Source organism: Rattus norvegicus, chromosome 9 (assembly GCF_021556685.1).
Source record: "Rattus norvegicus strain SHRSP/BbbUtx chromosome 9, alternate assembly SHRSP_T2T, whole genome shotgun sequence".
Classification (NCBI taxonomy): Eukaryota; Metazoa; Chordata; class Mammalia; order Rodentia; family Muridae; genus Rattus; species Rattus norvegicus.
In genome coordinates this window covers 99,757,204-99,781,781 of record NC_141542.1, presented here as the reverse complement: position 1 = coordinate 99,781,781, position 24,578 = coordinate 99,757,204, and the positions used below count along the sequence as shown (strand labels likewise).

The 24,578-nt window shown below is 40.3% G+C and overlaps 1 protein-coding gene across 4 annotated transcripts in view; it reads left to right on the top strand.

Moving 5' to 3' along the window:
* Positions 1-984: 984 nt before the first annotated feature.
* Positions 985-24,578, top strand: part of Sphkap (SPHK1 interactor, AKAP domain containing) — a 148,247-nt gene continuing 124,653 nt past the window's right edge. For 2 of the 4 annotated variants that reach the window (XM_087566342.1, XM_087566341.1), the window contains exon 1: positions 985-1,359. In XM_087566342.1, the coding sequence (XP_087422468.1) occupies positions 1,328-1,359 (32 nt within the window). In that variant the 5' untranslated portion in view covers positions 985-1,327. The remainder of the gene's footprint in view (positions 1,360-24,578) is intronic. The other 2 variants (NM_001395141.1, NM_001395142.1) reach the window with 1 other exon arrangement.

Sequence of the window (24,578 nt, the reverse complement as noted above, 5' to 3'; positions counted from 1 at the left end):
ACATGTGGATTTCACAGGTGCTGTGCTGAGAGTAGACAAGAGGAAGGTGCTGCTTCTGCCTAGAAGGGACGGAAGTCCTGATCCATGCTTAGCCTTCCCTGTACTAGCTGGCCCTGAGAATGACTTGCATCCTTCCAGCTCAGGGCACTGGAATATAAACTTCCACATTAGCTTTTGGTGCTACAATTAGCAGTGGGATTTTCTCTCCTCTAACGTTCAGCCATGGTGAAACAGGTATCTGTACATTTTCTGTCCGGCTAGGCTGTCTCTGTCGTTTGGCTAGAGGCCCCCACCATATTCTTTGCATGTCCAGGCCCCTAGTTGCTCTCCTTGCTTTTGCCAGATTTTTTTTCTATATACAATTCATAATATGGAGAGTCCTAGTTATACTTGCAAATGACAAGGAGGGAAATTTTTATTTATTCCATCTTCCCTTTCCTGGAAGTCTCAGGGTATTCATTTTTAGTTTGCTTTTCGATTAGAAAAGGAAGGGCAGGATGTTCTATGCCCTCTTCTTAACAGCTGCTACCACCAGTGTCTTTCTTTCTTTCTTTCTTTTTTAAAGAAAATAAAGGCTGTTTCTGCCCAAAGAGATGCTGAGCAGACAACAGAGCATCCCTAATGTTTGCTTTCGGGTTCCGAATGCTGCCTCCGAAGGATGGCCACTGTTGCGAGTTTCGAAACCTTTTTCTGCTCATAGGGTCAAACAGGTGAGAGACGGGCAGAGTCCCATCCGAGGAAAATGAGTTACATGAAGCCCCAGGAGAGTTAAAACAGGACAGGATGCTTAGAGGAAAGCAAAAGAGCTGGATACACTGGCACAAGTGACCACGCCTATACCTCCCGTTTTGTTGTAGAGGGCAAATAGAGGGTCTTCCAGGGGACGTGTGCACACCAGTAGGGGCAGCGGGAAGCCAGAACTGCCAGAAGTGAGCTGTGACTGCAGCTAAGTGGATGAACTACTTCAGGGATTCGTCCTAGTGTTCGCCAGAGAAAGCAAGGGGCGGGACTGGACTAAGGGGAGGGGAGTGAGCAGGGAGCCACAGTGAAAGGCACAGAAGTCAGTTCCCTGGAGACCTGGGAGGGAGGCGGGAATTAAGCTGAAGGGTCAAGTCCAGCCAGCAGTCTTCAAGATCTGAGCAGACCACAGGAGGCGCCACCAGGACATCTCCCGCAGCGCTCGGTGGCCAGGGAGGAGCGAGCATCAATCTCCGCTGCGGGTCTCAGCCACCGCTGCTCAAGCCTGCACGTCTCTGTCCTCGTGCAGGGCGCTCAGGCTTCTTAGCCTTCACCTGCACTGTCGGCTTTTCTCTGCCCGCGATCAACCATGGATGTCAACTCCCGGCTTTCTGTGCAAAGGTAAGACTCGCTTCTCCATATGCCTAATGAGATGTCTCGCAAACTCCGCTGGGCACTAGAGATCATAGGCAAAGTTGCTTTCCAGTCTTTACTCTCCTTAGAAATTCCCACGGAGAAGTCAAGTCCCTGCACTACTGAGCCTTGGGATCCTCTTGGGGGGTTGGGGGCTTGAGGGGGGTGGTGGTTGGTCCCTGTTGGCTACCCCACTGGGCGCCCGACTGGGTGGGGCCTGTGTGTTGGAGCTGCACCCGGTGGAGGACAGCCAGGTGCCTGCTTCTAAGGCTGGGTGGTTGAGGTCTCCTCTGCCCAGGGAGGTACCTGGGGACCGGACTGTTCGTGTGCATTACCTGGAGCAGTTTTGCGCCTTGGCTTGGAAATGCTTTCCAAGGTGGAGAACCTGAGGAATCAAGACCAAAGTCGATTTAGCTCCAGTTCTGTTGACCTTAACCTGGATTAGTGTTTGGGGCTTTAGGGTGAGCTTGGCTTAGGCTTGGGGAGGGGGAGATCTCTTAGATCTCTCACTGACACCTAACCTGAATCCACCTGTAATCCCGAGCAAAGGAGACCTCCTTGGTCCTTCAGCGTCTCTGAAGCACTAGTTCCACCTAGTGTCTGTGTCCCCTCCTCAGGCAGGTAAGTGCAGCCACAGGAGAGACACCGGTACAATGGGTTTTTTATTTGTTTGGGTATTTTTGTGTTTGTTTGTTTGTTTGTTTGATCTTCTATTTCCTCTCTTTGCTTCTGTTTGCTCCCCTCCAGACCCAACTGGAGAATTCAATAGTCTATGATTTTTGTTGTTCTCCCTAAAAACCTCAGGGTGGAACTGAGGCTGTCTCTCAGGTGCCGCCCAGCTGAGCAGGTAGCTTTGAGCCCTTTGTGCTCTCCGCCCAGCATGGAGCTGAACATTCACACAGTTCACACCTAGGGCTCCTGGCACTGTTGAATGCTGCACGCAGCCTGAGATCCATCACAGCCCCTTTCCTCACCTGGGGCTCAGGGCTAATCTTGTAAACTCTTACTTCCTATCCCTCCACCCCGCCTCACCCCACCCCAACCGACCCAAAAAAAACGAAGGTAGTTAACAGCTGACACTGTCAGGCACTGAAATAAACAAGCCGAGCTAGAGAATTCTTGGATTGCATTGAAACACAGGAAGACCCAGTACTCACAGGCTAAGGCTCACAGACAGTAGCCAAGATAGAGAGCTGGGATAAGGCTGAGGGTAGAGGAGGTTAGTATTGCCTTTCAAAGGATCAGAGCCTGCCATCTACAGACACAAGCGTTTATGTTGTGTGACAGAACTAGCCTTCCCAGCTTCCCATCCATCACCCACCTCTGAATCTAGAGAAGAGATTTGAGGTTTCTACACAGTGCCTGGAGCGGCTCTTAACTGAGTCTCTAACACTCTGGCTCAAGGGAGACTAATGATCACTGAGTCTCTACTTCAGTCTCATGTCTGGAAAAGCAAGTAAGTGCTACGGGAGGGAAGATTCTTAAAAGCTTAAAGAATAACCACTGTTGTTGATTTTAGGTAAAGGTATAACGTTTTAAAAGTCGAGCACATTAGAGGTCTGCTCTTTACTGCCTGGAGAAATGGTCCTTAGAATTGAAGTGTCGAGGGCTAGGGATACGACTCATTTATAAAGCTCCATCCTTGCTTGCTTGAGGCCCTAAGTCCTGTCCTTAGTTTCTACCCCCATTTCTACAAACTGAAATGAAGAACTAAGTAGTCCCTTAATTTAAAAAAAAGTGCTTTTTATAACGAATTGCTTACTTTATTTATTTATTTATTTGGTTCTTTTTCTCGGAGCTGGGGACCGAACCCAGGCCCTTGCGCTTCCTAGGTAAGCGCTCTACCACTGAGCTAAATCCCCAGCCCCAACGAATTGCTTACTTTAAATCCACCTTTTCAGACTGTCATGAGTGTGGTTCAGTCCTGACTCAATTTCCTTCTAATCCTGGAACATTTTCTAAAGTATTAGAAATAAGCCATTCCAGTAATTTATTAAGGTCTTTTGTGGGGTGGTGCCAAAAGTGTCTTTACAAAGAGCAAACAACTAATTGAAGGCCCATATCTGAATCTTGATAGCTTATTTCCAGAAATGAACCTTCCAATTACCACTTACCAAGAAACTTCACCTTTCCCCTAAGCAAGAATAATAGTCTAATCTATTGTACAATCTTAGTTTGTTTTTTACTTTAGTGCAAGTAAGAATCACAACTTCTCTCCCATCAGATCCCATGGGAGGCCATTGGAATTAACTTTGTATATATGCAAAAGCAGAATTAGAATTTGAACTTGTGCCTGTATTAATCACCAGACTTACTTAGGCAAGCCTGAGTTTAGAAGAACTGATGACTGGATATTCTACACAAATGTCTTTAAGAAAATGGCAAAATGATCAAGTAATGACAAATTTATTGATCGAGCATGTATTGTACAAATCAGAAACATTCTCAGTATGTAAAAAAGTTAAGTCAGTGATTAAAATAACAGCATTTCTTTCAAGCGAGATAGAATATTTTAGACTTATATTTAGTAATGCACAGAGAAAAAGACAAGATCTCACAAAACAGCGAGTTAATTATGGAACTTGGTGCTGTTAGAATTTTTTTACTTTTTGATGATTTCAGCTAAAGGAATATAAGTGGAACACTAATCAAGCAATACTCTGTGGTACGTGATCTCAAAACAGAATTAGAATAATAATTTGGTAACTTTAAAACACGGGTCTTCAGCAATGAAATGTTGACAGTTCCATGAGACGCAATCTATGAACCTTGTATTTGCAAAGGTTTCACCTTATTTTGACTGTGATGATTTTAGTTTTCAAATATGCAGTAAGTTGTATGTAGTGGATTAAAGACTTTTAAAAACTTCTGCCAAGAGAAGCCAGACAATGTCTCCAGGAAGGAAAGCGAGCACTAGAGAAATCAATATCCTTGCAGCAGATGCAGTATAAACCCAGAATTTCATGTTCTTTTCTGGCTAGAGTTCTGGTAGAAATAAAATGTTAAAAAAGAAAATGAAGGCTTTTGGTTTGGTTTGGCTCCTCTTACAGCTAAAAGTTTTGGGAGCATTTCTTCACATTTATTTTGTGAGGTTCATTTTACTAAATCACATAATTAGGTGTTTAGAACAAGACTCTAAGTGAGTCTTGTAGCTGCTATTCCTGCATGACAGTTACCCTTTACAGACACAAGTCAATGCCATCTACATGAGCAACTGTGTGCAGAATCACGTTTAGAATTTACCGTCATCTCATATATTAGATTATTTGATCATCACATCCCCGGGAGTTAATTATAACAGGTATTACTTTTACTTCCTAGCAAAAACTTTGAAGCAAAAGGAAATTAAATAAAGTTAACACCAGATTTAGAATTCCACCTAGATAACAATTAGAGTCCTCAAAGTTCTTCTGACTTCAAGTCTGGCTTGTTTTCTCTCATATGTTGACTATGAACACACAGTTGTTTTTAATAGGAGAGAAGAAATGCTGGCCTGGCCTTTATGGTGATATCATTCTTAGACGCATGGGGCAGCCTGAATGCAAGATGATCTTTAAAGCACAAGCCTTGCAAATGCCTTTAGAAAAAAGTCACAAACAAAATATTTGTAATAATTTATTTAGGGTATGGGGAGGGGAGTTGAGGGGGTAGTAGAGACAGAGAAAGGCAGAGAGAGAGAGAGAGAGAAGAAGGAGGAGGAGGAGGAGGAGGAGGAAGAGGAAGAGGGGGAGGAGGAGGAGGAGAAAGGAGGAGGAGGAGGAGGAGGAGGAGGAGGAGGAGGAGGAGAAGGAGAGGACAGCCATGAGCACAGGGTGGGGAGGGGAATGGGGAGAGAAGGGGAAGAGGGAAGAGAACAACTGAGCAAGAGAGTAAGAGAAGAGGAACAAGGCATTTTTTAATCTATGCCATATTTGAGCTAGAGTTTGAATTTGAAGAGTTATTCTCTTTCCCAATGTTCACTTACATTTTTATACTATACAGAATCGTCCTTTTTGTTTAGTTGGACATCCTGAATCCTATTTTAATCACATACTTTTTATATGGGCCCAGGAAGAAGAAATCAAAAGTTAATTTTGAAATATATGAGTTTATGTGTGTATATGTGTATGTACATGTGTGTGTGTGTATACATATATGTTTGTATGTTTGTGGGGGTGTTATTGATGTCAGTGTCCTGTCTTTTACCCAGCCTGAAGTTTAATTCAGCAACACATCACTCATATAGGTAGGACCAAGGAGAAAAACCATTTTTTAATGTACCAAAATAACACCAACCTGTATACTAACCTAAAGCCACCCAATAATATATTTTAATGAAATATATTGTTTAAATTTTAAATATATTTTAATGTTTATAGGTTTTCAAATTCATAGAGAGGCAGAAATAAAGGTCATAATTTCATTCTATGTCCTCTTTACCAATGAGCTTGAGGAAGCACTAGTCAACTCTTTGAGTCTTCGTGTGTGTGTGTGTGTGTGTGTGTGTGTGTGTGTGTGTGTTGGGGGCGGGGCACGGTGAGGGTAAAGGTCGCATGCAGCCTTGAATGTTAGTGATGCTTTTTCATTGAATGTAACATTTTCTTCCCAAATCCAGCTCTGAGCTGCATTGATATACTCCAGTTCATAAAAGCCAGGGAACTACCACTCCAGATGTAACTGCCTGTAGAAAGAGAATGTAGGAGTACAGAATCTATTCAAACATACAAGACTCGAAGTGTTAACAGTACTTCTGAGTAATGGGCACATGGTAAAGAAACAGGAATTCTCAAAGCAATTTCTAAGCAAAACACCTTTATAAATACTCATGAAGTCTACCAGCAACGTTTCACTGTGCTGGCAACTTTCATGGGCATGTGGCCTCCATCTCTGTGGTTCCTTTGGTAAAATATGTATACATCAGTGGTAAATAATCACCTTATAAGTCAAACTCTTAGAGAGCTTCTTGTCCACAAGGTCTTCCCTAGCTAGCTCTTGTCTGAAAGGCAGGTCTCTACGTGGAATTTTAGGGAGGAAGGAAGAAATGCTAGTGTATTTGATATTAGAATGTTCATGTCCTTTTCATGAATAACAGCAGTAACTCTCTTATCTAAGGTGCTCATTGGCTCCTCCTAGATTTTCTGACATGTGCAGGAAATATACTGATCCTCTGGGTCCCTTTTGTTTATAGCTTTCTACAATGTCACCCCTTCTATTATCCCAGTGATGGTCAATTAGGCTGTATAAGAATGAACGGGTAACTCCCGTGCCAGAAAAAAAAATCAAGTTATATGAGAGGAATTAAATAGTTCGTAAGAGAGCTGAGCTTGGAAGCAGGGTTGTTTCTCTTTAAGAGTCCTCCATAGGTGGAGAGAAACAAGTTTACTGTAAGAGCCTAAAGGATTACTCCTTGGCAAAGGAGGTGGCCCAGCACCTAAGAGCACCTGCCACCTAGCAGTTATCTTGGAAAAAAGATTTCTAGGAACTATTTTCGTCACCTGACTAGAGGAATAGTAACAGCACCTGAGAGTACCGTGAGGTGAGTTGAGATAGCCTTCTGTATGAGGATTGAGTGACAGTGGCTCTCTGTTTAGGGATTACCTGGTAATCCCACTTAAAAACAAATGAACGAACAACAACAAAATCAAAACCTCTAGGTGTGGTTGTTGTGTCTTCTTTCTTTAACTGATATTTATAAGATACTCTGGATTTTTTTCCTGTCTTATCTTTCTCTAGTCTGTATCTTCATATTTAAAGTTACTTACTGAGACAGTCTACTAGGACCTACCTTTTAAAATACCACCTAATAATCTCTTTCAATGTTACTGCCTTCCCCGAATACATTAACACTGTAGATGGGACTAGATTGAAATCTGTCATTTAGCTAGCTATTTTCTATTTGTACAATCTGCCCTCTTTATAAATTTATTTTTCCTCTGGTGTGCTTTATTTGTGGTTAATTGGGAAATGCTTATAATTCCGTGCTTGCTCCTTTGCTGGTTTTCTATTTATAGTTTGCTAAAGCAAGAGTTGATGACGCAGAGGTTAGAATACATACCTTTAAATAATCAGAATGTACTTTCTTTCTTTATTGACTGGATATTTTATGTATTTACATTTCAAATGTTATCCCATTCCTGGTTTCCCCCCTCTCCTATACCCCTCCCCCTACTCAGAGTGTACTTTAATTAAAATGTATCCCTTCCCAGTTTAATTATACATTCAAATTCTCTCCTTTGGTTGGCATGTATTTTGTTTTTATGAATGGCATAAACAATGTGTGTTGGCATATTTCTATTAAGTCACTTTTAGAATACTCAGAAATAAGAAAAAGTTTGATGCACTTTCTTTCACTTCTGAAGTTTTGGATAATGTGTTCTCATAGAATTGGGCTTTTGTCTGTGTTACATAGCTTCTGTTAAAAGCAAGCAAGCAAACAAACGACAACAATAACAACAACAGCAACAAAAAACAAAAACTTCCTTCAGTATTTCCTGTGGAGAAGACCTGTTAGCAATGAATGTTAAGATTACTTTTCCTTGACTTTGTGAAACATACTCTTTTTAAGCATATAGTTCAAAATAGAAAGCTATTTTCGAGGAGTTTTTGGGTTAGTGTGCACAGTAAAGGGTTTTTTGGGTAGCATTTTCTTACATATTTTGTTTTTCTTGGTCTTTCTCCTTCACTCCCCCAACCACCTCCGCATCTCCAGCTGGCCCAGTTATTCCCTTTCCATGTCTAGGTTTTTGTATTGCTTTTTGTTTTGTTGTTCTCCTTTTAAAAACCTCTTCTTTCATGATCCCCCCTCTAGTCTCATCATCCATACTTCACACACACACACACACACACACACACACACACACACACACACAGACACACACACACACACACACGTAAATCTAAGAGCCATATGGAAATAAAACACACACCTTTTTGCCTTTCTGAATGTACAACATTTTAGGAAATGATTTCTGGTTCCACTTATTTCCCTGAAAAATCTCACACTTTATTTCTCCTTATGGATGAGTAATATGTAACTTTGTTACATTGGCCACGTTCTCTTTATCCACTCATCGGTTGGTAAGGACCCACTTCTTAGTTATTGTGAATAACACAGTGATAGATGTACAAGTGTCTCCCCAGACCACCTGTATTACATGGTAGTTCTCTTTTTAGCTTTTTTCCTTTGTTGGAAAAATCTTCATAAGGCTTTCTAGGGTGGCTACAGAAGTTTACAATCATACCAGTAGTTCACAAGTGTTGACCGTTTCCTCTATCATCACCAGCACTTCCTATCACTTATTTTCTGGATGTTAGCCATTCTTGTTGGGGTGAGATGAAATCTTGAAATAGTTTTATTCTCCAATTTTGACGACTAGAGATGCTGGCCATTTTTCAAATATTTATTAGCCATTTGTGCTGATTTTATTAGCCCATTGGTGGGTTGCAAGATTTTGTTTTCTGCATTCCCATTTTGCAGTTTTTATATATTCTAAACATTAAAAACATATCTGCTGCATATGGACAAAGGTATTTCTAATATTCTATATAGAATGCCCTGTTCATTCTGGTGTTTGTTCCTTTGCCTTGGAGGCTTTAAATTTAATTTAATTTAATCTAATTTGTCCATTATTATCATAATTATTTGTGCTGTTAGAGCCCTTTTCAAAGAGTTTTTATCTATGAGTACATTGATGGCTTTTTGTATTTGGTTCTGGTACCTGCTAGCAGTTTCAACATTTCAGGTCTTATATGCAAATATCTTTTTAAAATGTCTTTTAACTATATTATTAAATAATATAAAAATAATATTTTGGTATGGTTATGCCCTCCTCCTGGGTTGTCTTTTCTAACACCCTCCTCAGATGTGTATGTCGGGGCTAGAAGCTGCCAGTGTTTTTAGTAACTGGGGCTCTGAGGGGATGCGGAAGACCTACCACGCCTCGTTACCTTTGTCACTTGGTGTTCACTTCACAGCCTTTCCCCTTGGGAGACTGTACCACACTGAGCAGTGCACCTATCTCATGGTAGACACAATCCCTGGTGGTGTCCAGGGTGCTGTCTTCTCAGGTTGTTAACTCCAAATCAGCAATGGGAAATATCAGCTTCCGCTTCTCCTTGTCTCTCTCCTTTCTCCTCCACAGCCTGCTTTACTCTGTTTATCTCTGGGCAGTGTATCGAGCCCTTTGCTATGCATCTCATCTGGATCAACTCTCTCCATTTTGCTGTTGTCATCGCACCATCATTAATTTCCATCTCATCTATCTTTTGTCCCCTTCACTTTCAAGATTTTCTTTGTCTTGTCTAGAGCGATTTGAATATAATGAGCCAGGAGTGAGATAGCATCCCTATCATATTTCCCTGGTGATGGTCTCTAAACTTCTTGGATCTTATGATCTGCTGCCAATTATTAATTTAGAACAGGTTCAAGATGCTTTCTTCAAATCTACTTTCTATCTTGGTCTGTTTCTTCCTTTGTCTCCAACCTCAACCTTTCCTTAGCTGAGATGACTCAGCTGGTGATTGGCAAAGACCAATATTTCACTGACTTAGAATTTCCTGCTTTCATCATACAGGTTTTTGTGAGTTTGCACGCTGTCCACTTGGTCCACTGCAGCCACTCAAACCATCATTACTATTTAATTTTCAACAGTGCCAACACTTCTCTCCTATTCAGTTCTGTTGGCTGTTTTTATCCCTTGGAAATATATTTTATATTGTTTTGAGAAGCTTGGAACATTAGTTCCCCACCTAAGTCAGAGGTAGTTGATCAGGAGGGATAGTTTTAGGTGTCCAGTGCCACTATAACAAAGAGATATTATATGTCACATTGAGGAAGGCATAGGAGAAGGATTATGAAATACTTGGTCATCTTGAATCTGCCAGGAAGCAGAGAGTGGCCAGGGATTGTCTAGACTCTTAAATCTCAAGGCCTGCTCTCAGATAGCTCTAAAGCCAGGTACTTCTAAAGGTTCCACAGCCTTCCAGAATGGCTCCACTAGCTGAGTACCAACTGTTCAAATCTATTTTTCTATGGAGGACATTTCCTACCCAAACTACAACAACATCCTGTATTCCTTTCATTTTAAATGCACAGCAAGTAGCCAATTTGCCAAATGAGTTATTTAAATTTTGTAGAAGAGACATGATTTCAGATACTCAAATTAGTTAAAAAGTAGGAATTATACTGCTTTTCAAAGCAGTTAGGCTTAAGATTATACTTATCTCTGTTACCTCACAGTTCAGAAGCCTGATGTGCAGCTTGAGATGACAGCAAATGTCAGCAGGATGCATCCCTTCCTGGAGATTGTCCTAAAGGAACTCTGTCCTTCCAACTTCTATGGGCTGCTATATGTCTAGCCCCGTGGCTACCAGCTCCATCTGAAAAGCTAGCATATAATATAGAACATGTGGGAGTCTATAATATCCCTCTGACTCTTGACCTCTGGTACCTGACCTTCTCCTCTGCCTCCCTCTTATACTATTAATAATACTGTACCCTAGATAATCCAGCATAATCTTTGTATACTAAGGCCATCTAATTAATCCCATGTTAAGCCTTAATCCTCCTTTGCCTTAGAATATAACATACTCATGGCTTCCAAGGACTAGCCACCAAGTGTCTTAGGGAAATCACAATCATGCCTGCCATAAACAGTAAGCGAACTAAAATTTGACACTCAAAATCCTACAAGAAATTATTTCATTTTTTCTCTTCTCTTTCCCACTTCCTTTTCTTTCCATCTTTATTAAAGTGAAGAGACAGTAGCGTTTGTTCTTCTAATATCACAAATGAGTCAGTAATAGCCATCCAATTCTCAAAGGCTACTCACATACATGGAGGCTATGCATGGAGCACTGTTGAAGTCCTTTGAACCACGCTCACTGAAGTGGTTTTGTTGCTGTTTAACAGCCTATTAGGGAATAGAATTAGGTGTCTTCCTAAGTATAGGGCAAGATTGTTCTTGGGTTTCTTTCTGATATATAGTTACATGGTGTGATTTTGTCCAATTCTGTATTTTAGGAAAAATAATGGCATTAAGCCCTAAACTTCACATTGACTTCATTTACTAGCTTATGCTGCAGTTGAAAGAACACTGGTCTGGGAAACCTTTTCAACAGCACAACACCGAGAGCAGAGCTAGGTAGGGAAGACTGCTAAAACTCACAAGATCCCCAGGTCTATTCAAGAGTGGTGACATTAGAGGCCATTTGAGTTTTCTTTTTTCTTTCATTTTTTCTTTTCTTTTCTTTCTTTCTTTTTTCTTTTTTTTTTTTTTTTTTTTGGTTCAAGATATAAAAAATATCAGGAAACACTGGAAACCGATGCCCAGGCAGTTGTAATATCTAACAAAAAAAATTGAGAAGGCAACCAGGAAGATTCTTCTGCAAGATGTCAGTTGACATATTACCATGTTTTCAATGTTTGTAACAAGGAAGGTGTTGACTATACCTATATCCGCCTGCGTGCATGCTGACCTTTCATGCTTATTATAGATGAGCAGTTAGTTGTCTGGGTATTAGCTTCATTTCCATGGGGCAAAAGAAAAAAAATGGTAGGGGAAGTGACAGAAGAGAGGATAAAAGAGAGTAAGAGGTGATTTGAAGAGTGGAGAGATGATTTGAGATTGTACGAATGGAGAATTGTCTGCCACGTTCCACTGAATTGAAACACTTGCTCCTGGATGAAAAAGGAGGGGAACAAACTTGAAGCGATACCAGGAAGTAAATATAGACCACCATGTCCTGGAGAACACTGCCTTGAAAGATCGTTGAGGTCCCTTTCCAACAACATAAAATGTAGTGAACAGCACTGGGGGCCGAAATGTGCAAACAAGTTTGTTCAGACTGTGGCATTGCCTGTAAGCTGAGGAGAGAGCCTCAGGTTTGCAGGTTATCATCACCTGTGTTTGGGTGGGCTTTCCAGGGATGTAGCCGCTCTTAAGTTATTCCTGTTTCTTGTAAATACCCCATCATTCGTATACCTTTTGATAACCCAATGAAAAACCTCACTGGTTGACCAATTTCAACATTTGCGTACCACTATTTTATCTGCCATAAGCTCTCTCTCTCTCTTCCTGGGGTGATTAGGGGTGTGTGTGTGTGTGTGTGTGTGTGTGTGTGTGTGTGTGTGTGTGTGTGTGTTGCATCTCTCCAGGAAGACTGCCATATCACATGTGCCTGTAAGATAGGGAGTGGGTCAGTTGACTGCCATACATACATAAGGTGCCATCATACATGACAGTGTTTTTCTTAATATTTACCCAATGTTCAACAGTATTTTCTTTGTGATCTTAGAACTCTCTATCGCTTTTAATAACAGAAGGGCTATTGCCCTCTCGAGGGTCATGTGTGATTCCGAAGAAGCTTACTGTAAAACCTTCTCTATTGTCTCTTCCTGTTTTGGCTGCTGATTCCCAGACGCCCCCTGGCAGGCAGCTGCCTCTGCTCACTTTGAAAGTGGGACATCAAGATCTGTTTCACTTGGAGTGCAGTATTTAGTGACTCAGCTTCTTCAGGAACAAGAAGTTTTTCTTTCCTGGGTTTTCACTACCCCCTCATGACACTTTCTCTAAGTAGGGCTGACTTCCCTACCAACCTCTGTGCTTTGGCTGTCTCATCCCCTTTTGAGATCAGATTACTATAGCAAGATGCATTACATGTGTGCTTTTCCACTCCTTGCAATTGACAGTAACAAGAAAGAATTAACTTCATCAAACCTTTTCCACTAAATATTACAGATTTGAATGGCTGCACAAATAAAATGTAATAAAAGTGGCCAAACTGACAGTCTTGTTAAAGTTGAAATAAAGATAAAACTTATGATTAAAGAGTCATGCATACAGATCTAATTGATTTGACTGAGTGTAATTCAAATGTAAAAGAGAACTTTCTACAAATTATCCCCTGTATCATGAAGTCACCAGCATTATCCTACTTAGTACTTTGAATTGTTAATGCATCCATAACAGAATGGCAAGCATGCAAGGCGTCTCTGTTTTGGGTCTCCTTGTTTAGAGTCCTCTGTTTAGATACAGACAATGACAGCCTAGGTTAGGGATGGACTCTAAACAATTCAAGACTTGGTTCATAAAGAAGAGTATGAATAAACTACAAATACCATTGACCAAAATTGAATGTTCTAAATATTTCTAAGGATTTTCTGACTTCTATTGACCTCTTCCACAAGGCCACCATTGTTGTTCATAAGATATATTCCTGAAGGAACATGTGCTAAAACCCTAACATTTCTATATTTAGCACCATACCTGTAACCCAGTGAACGAGGCATTTTAACTAATTATAAAATCCTTAACACAAAAGCATGGAACCCACTATGGCCACACAATTAAACATCATAATCGAGAGCACTTTCTAAGCATGCTTTAATGTCTTATGCATCTGTCCTTTAGGGAAAAATCTCTCATGACGTTTTCCTGGTTCTCTGATGATGAAATGCAAGTCCTGGGTGAAAATTCTTGTTCTGAGATTAAGCCAACTTAATGTCCTCCCATTGATGTAGTTCATAAGCATCATACCGAGATAGGAATGCCTTTTCTCTTTTGAAAGCTTGCAGGACGCTTTCTGGTACCATGAAGGCTAGTCCTCAGGGCGGAGTCATTCAGCCTATTTCCTGCTCACGTGTCTCTGGGCCCTGTTTGTGAAGTGCTTGGTGTCTTTAGCAATTGCAACTCACCTACCATCTTTGGGAGGCAACAAGAGGTAATAGGTAGTCTGTCATGTTTTGGAAGTCTCTTGAGCAAGTCTAGCCAAAAACTCAAAAGAGAAATCTCATGCCTGGTGTTAGGGTTTTGGTTAGATGCTCTTTAGCTCTTGGAGGCTGTATTGTCGCACTACATGAGAGAATGTCATGGAAATTATATGTGTATATTTATACACAGACTATTAAAAGCAGTGGTTCTCAATATCCCTAATGCTATGACTCTTTAATACAGTTCTTCATGCTCTGCTGACCTCCCAACCATAAAATTATTTTCATTGCTGCTTCATAACTGTAATTTTGCTACTGTTATTAATTGTAAGATAAATATCTGTGTTTGCTAATGGTCTCAGGCAACCCTGCAAAAGGGTCATTCCATGATCAAAAGGGTCATGGCACACACGTTGAGAACTGCTGATTTAAAGGCTATCATATAAGGAAATAGTGGTACCAATGTAGCAAAAATAGCACAAGAGCGTAGTCTTTAGTCCTTGTAATATGAAATAAGAATGGAGAAGAAGGGAGGAAGGCCCTGTGAGCTATTGGCTAAGAAAAAAGTCTTAGTTTGACTCTCAAAGCAACTATAACATGGGGTTTTTTGTTGTTGTTGTTGATGTTACATAGTCCAAGAACTCTAAATTTCCTAGAGTAATGTCTTTAGAATTTGTTTTTGTAATTTGTGATTCAGTCTCTGATCTTTTGAGCAAAGTCTCTTGGCAGTTTACAAAACAGAACTGTCTTCCTGAAGGACCAAGAAGCCATCTCTTTGAAATGTGAACGGAGGGGGTGGGGGGGGGGGAGGGAGGGAAGCAGGGCAGGAGGGGAGAGAGAGAGAGATATGCTAGCTTCCATCTCTGAGTATCTGTGGGAAAGCAGGAAGCTGATATATGTGGGTACCTCATACCAAACTGTAAAACTAGGTCAGCTTATGGAAGTGTAGGAAAATGTGTTTTCTCTTTCTATATGACTCCTGAGCAAGCCCTCTACTCAGTACTGCTATTAAGAAACTCTCCTGATCTGGCAAAGTTGAGTTTAGACTTCGTTCTGGTCTCCCTCCCCATTTTGATAAGCTTAAATAATGTGTGCTTTCTGTTTCATCCCTCCCTTCCAACATTATTTCATGCTTCAGTCTTGATTTAGTCATCTAGAGTAGAGGAGGAGGAGGAGTTGAATGTTCACAGGAATAATGACAATGCAAAGAAGGGTATGGGAAGCAAATCATACTCTACAATACTGAAAGATTTTCATAACGAAGTAAATATTCAAGATAAAAGGGTTGGAAAATAAATCCAACTGTCTTTGGTTTGGAACATGTGGGCTTGCTTTTAACAACAAACAAAATTAAACTAAATTCCTCCATGGGGGAAGGGGAAAAAGCAGATCAGATGAAGGTAAGTTGAATTTCAATTGATAACAAAAAAAGTGCCTGTGTCTGAGTAGCAGCTGTAGATCAATTCTAAAGCTCATGGAGAAGTAGGGTGATGAGAGTGGAAATATGATTCTAGATTGAAAGTATCAAATTGAGAGATCAGATCCTTAGGATAAATTGATGACACTAGAATACTGCCAACTCTTGGCCACTTTAACCGCTTCTACAATATCTGGTTGTAATTGGTCTCTTGGCCTTCTTATATAGAATAAAATCACAGAGATAGTACTGAAGAGGTAAATCTCAATTGCAATTGTGTGTGTCTCTATGTGTGTATGTGTGTGCCTCTGTGTGTGCGTGGTGTATGTGTGTGTTTGTATGGTGTGTCTGTGTTTGGTGTATGTAATGTTTTATGTGTGTTCTGTATGTGGGTACGTGTGTTTATATGTGTGTGGTGATGGTGATGGTGCATGTTTGTGTGTTACATGTCTTTGTGTGTCTGTGTGTGTTATATCTGTGTGTGTGGTGTGGCATGTGTGTGTTTTGTGTCTTTGTGTGTGTCTGTGTATTGTATCTGCCTGTTTGATGTTTATGGTGTGGTGTGTATGTGTGTGTGTATGTGTGTGTGTTATATGTATGTGATGTGTATGGTGTGTGTTTGATATATATGGTATAGTGTGATATGTGTGTGTGTCTGTGTGTATCTGTGTATGCTTTCACATTTTGCCCTCAAGTGTGAGAAAGAGAAAAGCAGATGAAAACTATTAGTAGACAGTTTGAACAGTGGGCAGAAATTGTTTAGATTTACGGTCAACACTGCTCAGCACTGCTGATTAAATTCTCTAGATAATTGTCCCATAATAAACAAGTCTGTGTGTGTTGATCACCCTGCTGCAGACTTCCTGGCCTTTTGCAAGCTTATCCATCATAATTAGCTACACCGTGTCTGACATGCTGCTGTCCCCCTGGCATTTCCACATTGGTCTTAAGCCCAGTGCAGCAGGCTACACAACTATGCTTAATGCAAAACCCAACTCTAATTAAAATTTGATGCCTAGTTTCATTGCTGCTGTTCTTTTCCCTTTAAATATCACAATTATTCAACTTAGACAAGATATCCACTGCCCTTCTGTGGTCATCTAAATTATCTGTGAAAATATGCAGTGTCACTTTTGTTGATTTTTTTTCCCAATGCTCTGCAGAAATAGTTTTCACAGCAACTGTTAAACAATCAGACTACAGTAGTACCCTCCAGGCTTCAGTGCTTACAGTCTAAAATATTATCACCCCTCATCCCACAGCAATAAAAACACCTGCATCGGACCAAATGGACACATAATTCCTCTCGAAGCAATTTCTGTTTAAAAAACAAAAATAGCGTAGGTGAGTAGCAGCTGTTCCATTGCTAATTATCCAGCTGCTTCAGTCTGCTTTCACTATCTAGACCCTGCCTTGTTTGTGTCTGGGTTACTAGTTTTGTCTTGTATTGTTTGAAGCTGTGGGTGAAAAACTTACATATCCAGGTATACATGATTTGTGTTTCCACGATATTCAATACACACCAGTTTGTGGCCATAGATCTGGGTAGTGCTGTATAATGGGCCAGGGCCAGGGTGGGAGTGTGGGGGAGGGGATGGAGGAAGGAAGATACAGAATTGGGTTCCCTAGTCTAAGATGGCATTCTATGGGCTCCAGTGAAATGGTTCAGTGGTTAAGAGCACTGGTTGCTTTTCCATAAGTCCTAGGTTCAATTCCCAGCAACCAGATGGTGGCTCATAAACATCTATAAAGAAATCTAATGCCCTCTTCTGGCAGGCAGGTGTACATGCAGACAGAGCACTCAGGAAGGAAGGAAGGAAGGAAGGAAGGAAGGAAGGAAGGAAGGAAGGAATTCTATGATCGTTCAAGTGAATTTAATACCCTCCGTATGTCCTGACCTGAGTCTCACTATGTGTGTGCAAAAGAAATCAATACTCTTTTATAATGGCATAGAACTCCACATTCCTTATATTTCACTCTGGTGTGTAGCTTCTAGGCCTTTTTTATTCAATATTATATCAATTCATGAGGCCGGAATTGGCTCCCCGTGGTTTGCTGGACTATCACGAGCATCCTGCACAATACTTGGCTGTTAGTAGCCGTTAGATGAAGGACGAAGAAGGACTAAGAAGATCTGCGCGTGGTTTTCTAATTGCTCAGAAGGATTGTGTTTTTTGTGCTCATTGTGCTGGGAAATTGACCAATGGACTTATTAACAAATTGTTAAAGAAGTTTCACTTGGACTGTTGAATCACGACAAAAAGAAAGAAAGAAAGAAAGAAAGAAAGAAAGAAAGAAAGAAAGAAAGAAAGAAAATTCCTAAAAAATACTACCAAAGAAAATGAGCAACTCTGAACCACTCACATGACAGGAAGCCATGGCAGATTAGTAACTTAAATTCTGCCTCATTCCCATTTGGGCTTGTAGCAATAACATGTACAGTAACAAGGACACATGTTCTACTATGTTCATAGCAGCCTTATTTATAATAGCCAGAAGCTGGAAAGAACCCAGATGCCCTTCAACAGAGGAATGGGCACTGAAAATGTGGTACATCTACACAATGGAATATTACTCAGCTATTAAAAACAATGACTTCATGAAACTTTTAGGCAAATGGATGGAACTAGAAAATATCACCCTGAGTGAGGTAGCCCAATCACAAAAGAACATACATGGTATGCACTCACTGATAAGTGGATATTAGCCCAAAAGCTAATACCACAGAATACACAAGATACAGTTCACAGAGCACATGAAGCTCAAGAAAAAGGAAGACCAAAGTGTGGATGTTTCAGTCCCTCTTAGAAAGGGGAACAAAATATTCACAGAAGGAAATATGGAGAGAAAGTGTGGGGAACTAAACAACCAACCAAAGAGTACACATGGAGTGACCCATGGCTCCAGCTACATATGTAACAGAGGATGTCCCTGTAAGACCTTAATGGGAGGGGAGGCCCTTGGTCCTATGAAAGCTTGATGATGCCTCAGTGTAGGGGAATGCCAGGGCAAGGAGGTAAGTAAGAGAGCACCCTCACAGAAACAAAGGGAGGGGAGATAGGAGATAACATTTGAAATGTAAATAAATAAAATATCTTTTTAAAAAAGAAGCCATTCAACCAAACACATAGGAGGCACCAGAAAAATCTAATACCAATAAAGCACCCTCCCAGTTGCTGTTTTAGTCGGCTTTCTGCTGCTATAACAAAAGCCTGAGATAAACGAGTTTTGAGAGAAAGAAAGAAAGAAAGAAGAAAGAAAGAAAGAAAAAAGAAAGAAAGAAAGCAAAGAAGAAAGAAAGAAAGAAAAAGAAAGAAAGAAAGCAAAGAAGAAAGAAAAAGAAAGAAAGCAAAGAAGAAAGAAAGAAAGAAAGAAAAGAAAAAAGGAAGGAAGGAAGGAAGGAAGGAAGGAAGGAAGGAAGGAAGGGAAGGAAAATGGTCACTCATGACCAGACTTTTAAATTATCTTTTCATGATTGATTGAACCACCCACCTTTGGAAACTTTCCCTATATCACAGCAGAAAATCACATGTTCCCCACAGCTGCCAGGAAACGAAAGAGGAAAGGTGAAAAAGACACTACAAAAAAACTCCTTCATGACTTAAAGATTCCCACTATGCCAACTAAATGTCACAAGGCCTCTTCCAGAGTACCATTCAAGGGACCCTGCCTTTAAACGCTAGTGATCCAGATAATGGCAGCATCTTTGTCTACGTCCTGTAATTGGATCATAGCTACAGTTGAGATACACGCATCAGGCTTCAGGGAAACCAGTGCAGGCATCTAACCTGTCAAGTACTACTCTCATCTCAAAGTAGGTGAAAAAGAAAACATCCTGTTCTCCTGGGTGGCACATGTTAGCTTAAATAATCCATCCCAAGGGAAAACATTTCTCACCACCAAGCTCTTCTATATAGGACACAGTCCATTCCACACCGCCTAGAACCAGCTAATAAACCCACAACCTGCTGTTTCCTCCCTGAGCCACAATGAAGGAGGACTTCTACACTCTGAGACTTCACTCCTCCTACGTAATCCCCGTGAAAGCCCCATTTGTTTACAAATATTATTTGCAAGAAATATTAGCTTCGCAGGATTTCTCTTGGAAATCCGTCATGGCTCTCTGACCATATTTTATGCATGGAGACAAGTGTGTCTGAAGCTCCTTAGGAGCAAGACAGTCTTTATGTAACCGCCGTGCCTGGGTTTGCTCCCTTTCTGCTCTCAGCTCAGTCTTCCCAGCAGCATTTAATGAGGCAGCAACACAGCCCTGCTGCGCCAATGGCCCTATTGTCCTAATAATTAGGAAACATGCTCTCTCTCAGCCTCGGTAAAATTCCGTGCTCTGCTTTCTCTGGAGAAGATGAAATGCAGTCTCCAAGAAAAGCTTAAGGTTTCCCAAACCTTAGTTATTTGGGAGTGTATAAAGTTATAAAAATCTAACATGGACATTTATATGCTGTACATTTTGAAGTCTCTTTAGAGAGCATTTTTTTTTCTGTTGATATGTTTCATACAGGCCATAATACCAGTTTTCTATGAATAAGAAGTGTATGAAGCCATAGATGTATAAGAACCTGTATGTCAGTTACTTTTTTCTCATTATTTACATTTAGAAAGCAAGAGAAGACTAACTCAGTTCATTCTTATCTTAGAAACAAGACAGCTGAATAAATGGCAAAGGTATTCAGTTAACCTTTGATGGAGGCGCCTGTCTCCTGGCTTCCGGTTCAGCTTCTGTAAGAGAGCATGTGCTGTTAGACACAATTAGAAAGCCATGCCAGGGAGCCCACAATCATTGACAGTAAGTGGGATAGAAAACTGTAATTGAATACCAGGATAATGACGGGTGGTACACAGGGAATGGCATTGTTATTAGGAATAAATGCGCTCAGAAAGAAGTAATGTCACCAGATATTTTTTTCAGATACTGTTTTAAAGGTCTTCACAGTTAGGCTAAGTAGTAAAACTTGTAAGATAGCTTTAAAGTGACTTATTCACATGTGTCAAAATATAATTTAGTCAGTAGTAACCCAACAAAAAGTTTTATTATTTTATTTAAGATTTTTTTCCTTCAGATACACAGTTAGAAGACTAATTAGATACTAAAATATAGACATTCTTTACAATTTGAGAATGGGAGTAATTTTGCTCCCACACTTTGTGAAAATGTAGATGTATTTTTCTCTGTGTCAGCTTCATGCACCTAAACATTAGACTTTAGGACTCCAATGAGAATTTTTTAATTATAATTTTATTTTTCTTGAATATTTTATGTATTTACACTTCAAATCTTCTCCCCTTTCCCCTTCCCATGCCCTCTCACACCTCCCCCTGCTTCTGTGAGGAAGCTCCCATTCCCACCCACCCACTTCAACCTCAACGCCCTGGCATTACCCTACATTGGGGAAATGAGCCTTCACAGGACCAAGGGCTTTTCCTCTCATTGATGGTGGACAATGCCATCCTAGGCCACATATGTGGCTGCAGTCATGGGTCCCTCCATGTGTACTCATTGGTTGGTGTTTAAGTCCCTGGGAGCTCAGGTGGGGTTTGGTTGGTTGATACTGTTGTTCTTTCTATGGGGTTGCAAAACCCCTTTAGCTCCTTCAGTCTTTTCTCTAATTCCTCCATTGGGGGCCCTCTTGTTCAGTCCAATGGTTAGCTGCAACCATCCTCATCTGTATCAGTAACATTCTGGCAGAGCCTCTCAGGAGACACCCATATCAGTCTCCTGTCAGCACTTCTTGGCATTGGCAATAGTGACTGGGTTTGTTGACTGCACATGGGATGGATTCCCAGGTGGGAAAGTCTCCGGATGGCCTTTCCTTCAGTCCCTGCTCCAATCTTTGTCCCTGTATTTCCTTCTGTGAGTATTTTTCTCCATTATAAGAAGGAATGAAGCATTCACACTTTGATCTTCCTTCTTCTTGAGCTTCATAAGATCTGTGAATTTTTTCTTAGGTATTCCAAGCTTTTGAGCTAATATCCACTTATCAGTGAGTGCATACCATGTGGGTTCTTTTGTGACTGAGTTACCTCACTCAGGAAGATATTTTCTAGTTCCAGCCATTTACCTAAGAATTTTATGAAGTCATTGTTTTTAATAGCTGACTAGTACTCTATTGTATAAATGTACCACAATTTTCAGTATCCATTCCTCTGTTGAAGGACATCTGGGTTCTTTCCAGCTTCTGGCTATTATAAATAAGGCTGCTATGAACATAGTGGAGCATGTGTTCTTGTTATATGTTGGAACATCATTTGGGTGTATGCCCAGGAGTGGTACAGCTTGGTCCTCAGGTAGTACTATGTCCAATTTTCTGAGGAACCACCAGACTAATTTCCATGTTCATGGATTGGCAGGATTAATATAGAAAAAGTGGCCATCTTGCCAAAAGCAATCTACAGAATCAATGCAATCCCCATCAAAATTCCAACTCAATTCTTCATAGAATTAGAAAGAGTAATGTGCAGATTCATTTAGAAAAACAAAAAACCCAAGATAGCAAAAACTATTCTCAAAAATAAAAGAACTTCTGGGGGAATCACCATCCCTGACCTCAAGTAGTATTACAAAGCAATAGTGATAAAAAATTGTATGGTATTGGTAAAGAGACAGGCAGGTAGATCAATGGAATAGAATTGAAGACCCAGACATGAACCCACACACCTATGGTCACTTGATCATTCACAAAAGAGCTAAAACTATCCAATGGCAAAAGACAGCATTTTCAACAAATGGTGCTGGTTCAACTGGAGGTTAACACACAGAAGAATGCAAATTAACCCATTCTTATCTCCTTGTACAAAACTCAAGTTCAATTGGATCAAAGACTTCCACATAAAACCAGATATGCTCAAACTAATAGAAGAGAAAGTGAGGAAGGGACTTGAACACATAGGCACAGGGGAAATTTTCCTAAACAGAACACCAATGGCTTATGGTCTAAGATCAAGAATACACAAATGGGACCTCATAAAACTGCAAAGCTTCTGTAAGGCAAATGAAAGATTTTATTCTTTCCCACATTTTTTGTACTTAATGGTCAATTCTGATGGTTTGAAGTTGCTTTGTAAACCAAGTGTGAGAGTAGGATTGCAGTAAGAGCTACCTCTTGGTTTCCTCCTCCAGCACAGGCGTGTGCTATTCAATCTCTATTAGTGTAAAATTCCTTTGTGCTGAAAGCTATTTAGATCCTGCATAAAGTACCATCCACTCCATTCCATGTCTGTGACATATAGCAACACCCCAGTAAAATCAAACTATGTAGTGTCATATTAAATTTTTAACAAGCAAATTAAGATTTAATAACATTGCCAATAAATTCACATCCTGTATTTCTTTACCTGATGTTTTAAGGGCCTACTTTATTTGATTTTTTAAAATTTTCTTTCACATATTATATCCAGATTATAGTTTCTCCTCCATTACCTCTCCTGGGTCTCTCTTCCCACCCCCACCCCTCTCCATTCTATGCACCTACCTTTGCCTCTCCTCAGAACAAAGCAGGCCTCCCAGGGATGTCAACCCAACAAAGCATAACAAACTACAATAAGACCAGGCACATACCATCACCTCAAGGCTGGACAAGGCAAACCAGTAGGAGGAGGAGAGTCCAACAAACAGGCAAAAAGTCAGAGAGAGCCCCTACTCCCTCTGTAAGAAATCCAACAAGAACACCTAGTTACTCAGCCATGGCGTATGCGGAAGACCTAGATCAGACCCGTACATGTTCCCTGATCTCTGTGAGCCCCCATGAGTCCCAGTCGATTGGAATTGCCTGCTTTATTTTAGAAGAAATATGCTATGTGCTACATATATATATATATATATATATATATATATATATATATATATATGCAAGGTATACTTTTCAAACTAAAACTATGGTGCATACTCTGACAGTTATTTGATTTTAAGGAACAATGCAGAATATTATTTGAAAAGGCTCACATTTAAAAATCTAAGGTAGGGTAGGGGGCAATGATCAGGATATAAAGTGAATGAATGAATGAATACATAAATAAATGGAAAAATAATAAAAATATGAGCTGTGGGACTACCACTGCCAAAAATCTTCTTGTAAAATGGAAATGAACTGACTGACTTTTCAAATTTGGCATGCAAGACGAGGTTGCCCAGATTATAAATGCAAATCCTAGACTTCAGTGCCCAAAACTTTCGAGTACTGACAAGCTACCACAAGGGGATAGCTGATGTTTGACCACATGTGGCAGTTGCAGTTGAAATCAGGAACACTGAAAATTTTGTATAATGCTACCTTTAGGCTGTGTGTACTAGTTCTACACAAAGCAAACAAACCCTGGTTTAGGTTAGGGACCTATGTCTAAGATCAGACATTAGGTGTATGCAGATATTCTAATCCCCCAAAAAATATCTAAATACCAAAATGTTTCTGATCCTAAGTAATTCTGATAGAGAATACTTAAGCTACATAAAACCACTTCTTAATCTAGATGGTGACTAACCTTGCTGCTGACGTTATTGTTTTTGTTAGAGCTTAGTGTTATGGTATGATGCTGCTGTAACTTTAGGCTAGATTGTGACTGTTGCCTTCCTTGTTGCACCACTATTATCTCTGAAAAATTTTTAGTCAACAAGCTAAGTCTCTCTTTTTTGCTCTCTGGTCATAAATATTCCTCACTCTCCTTCATCTGACATTTTTTTCCAACCTTACAGCCTGCTGGCACTGTTGTTCTTTCTAGTTATGTCCTTTCTGACATGATCAGGTAACTGTTAAATGCCTGTGAATTATATAATTTTATTTATATATATATAATTTTATTTAATCTTTTTTCTTACACTGCAGATTTTATCCCCCTCCTGGTCCACCCTCTGACTGTTCCCCATCCCATACATCCTCCCAACACCTGCTTCCATGAGGATGTCCCTGCCCCCTACCCCCAATTTTTTCAAAGTCATTAATGAATCATTTTTTCCCAACAACTAAAATTGCTGATACTTCTTTACCTGCCTGTGTGTGTATTGGTAACATATATCTTCTTGCTGCTTGCCCAGTTCATTACAGGGTGTTGATCATCTGGAAGTGGAGTTATAGATGGTTGTGAGGTACTATC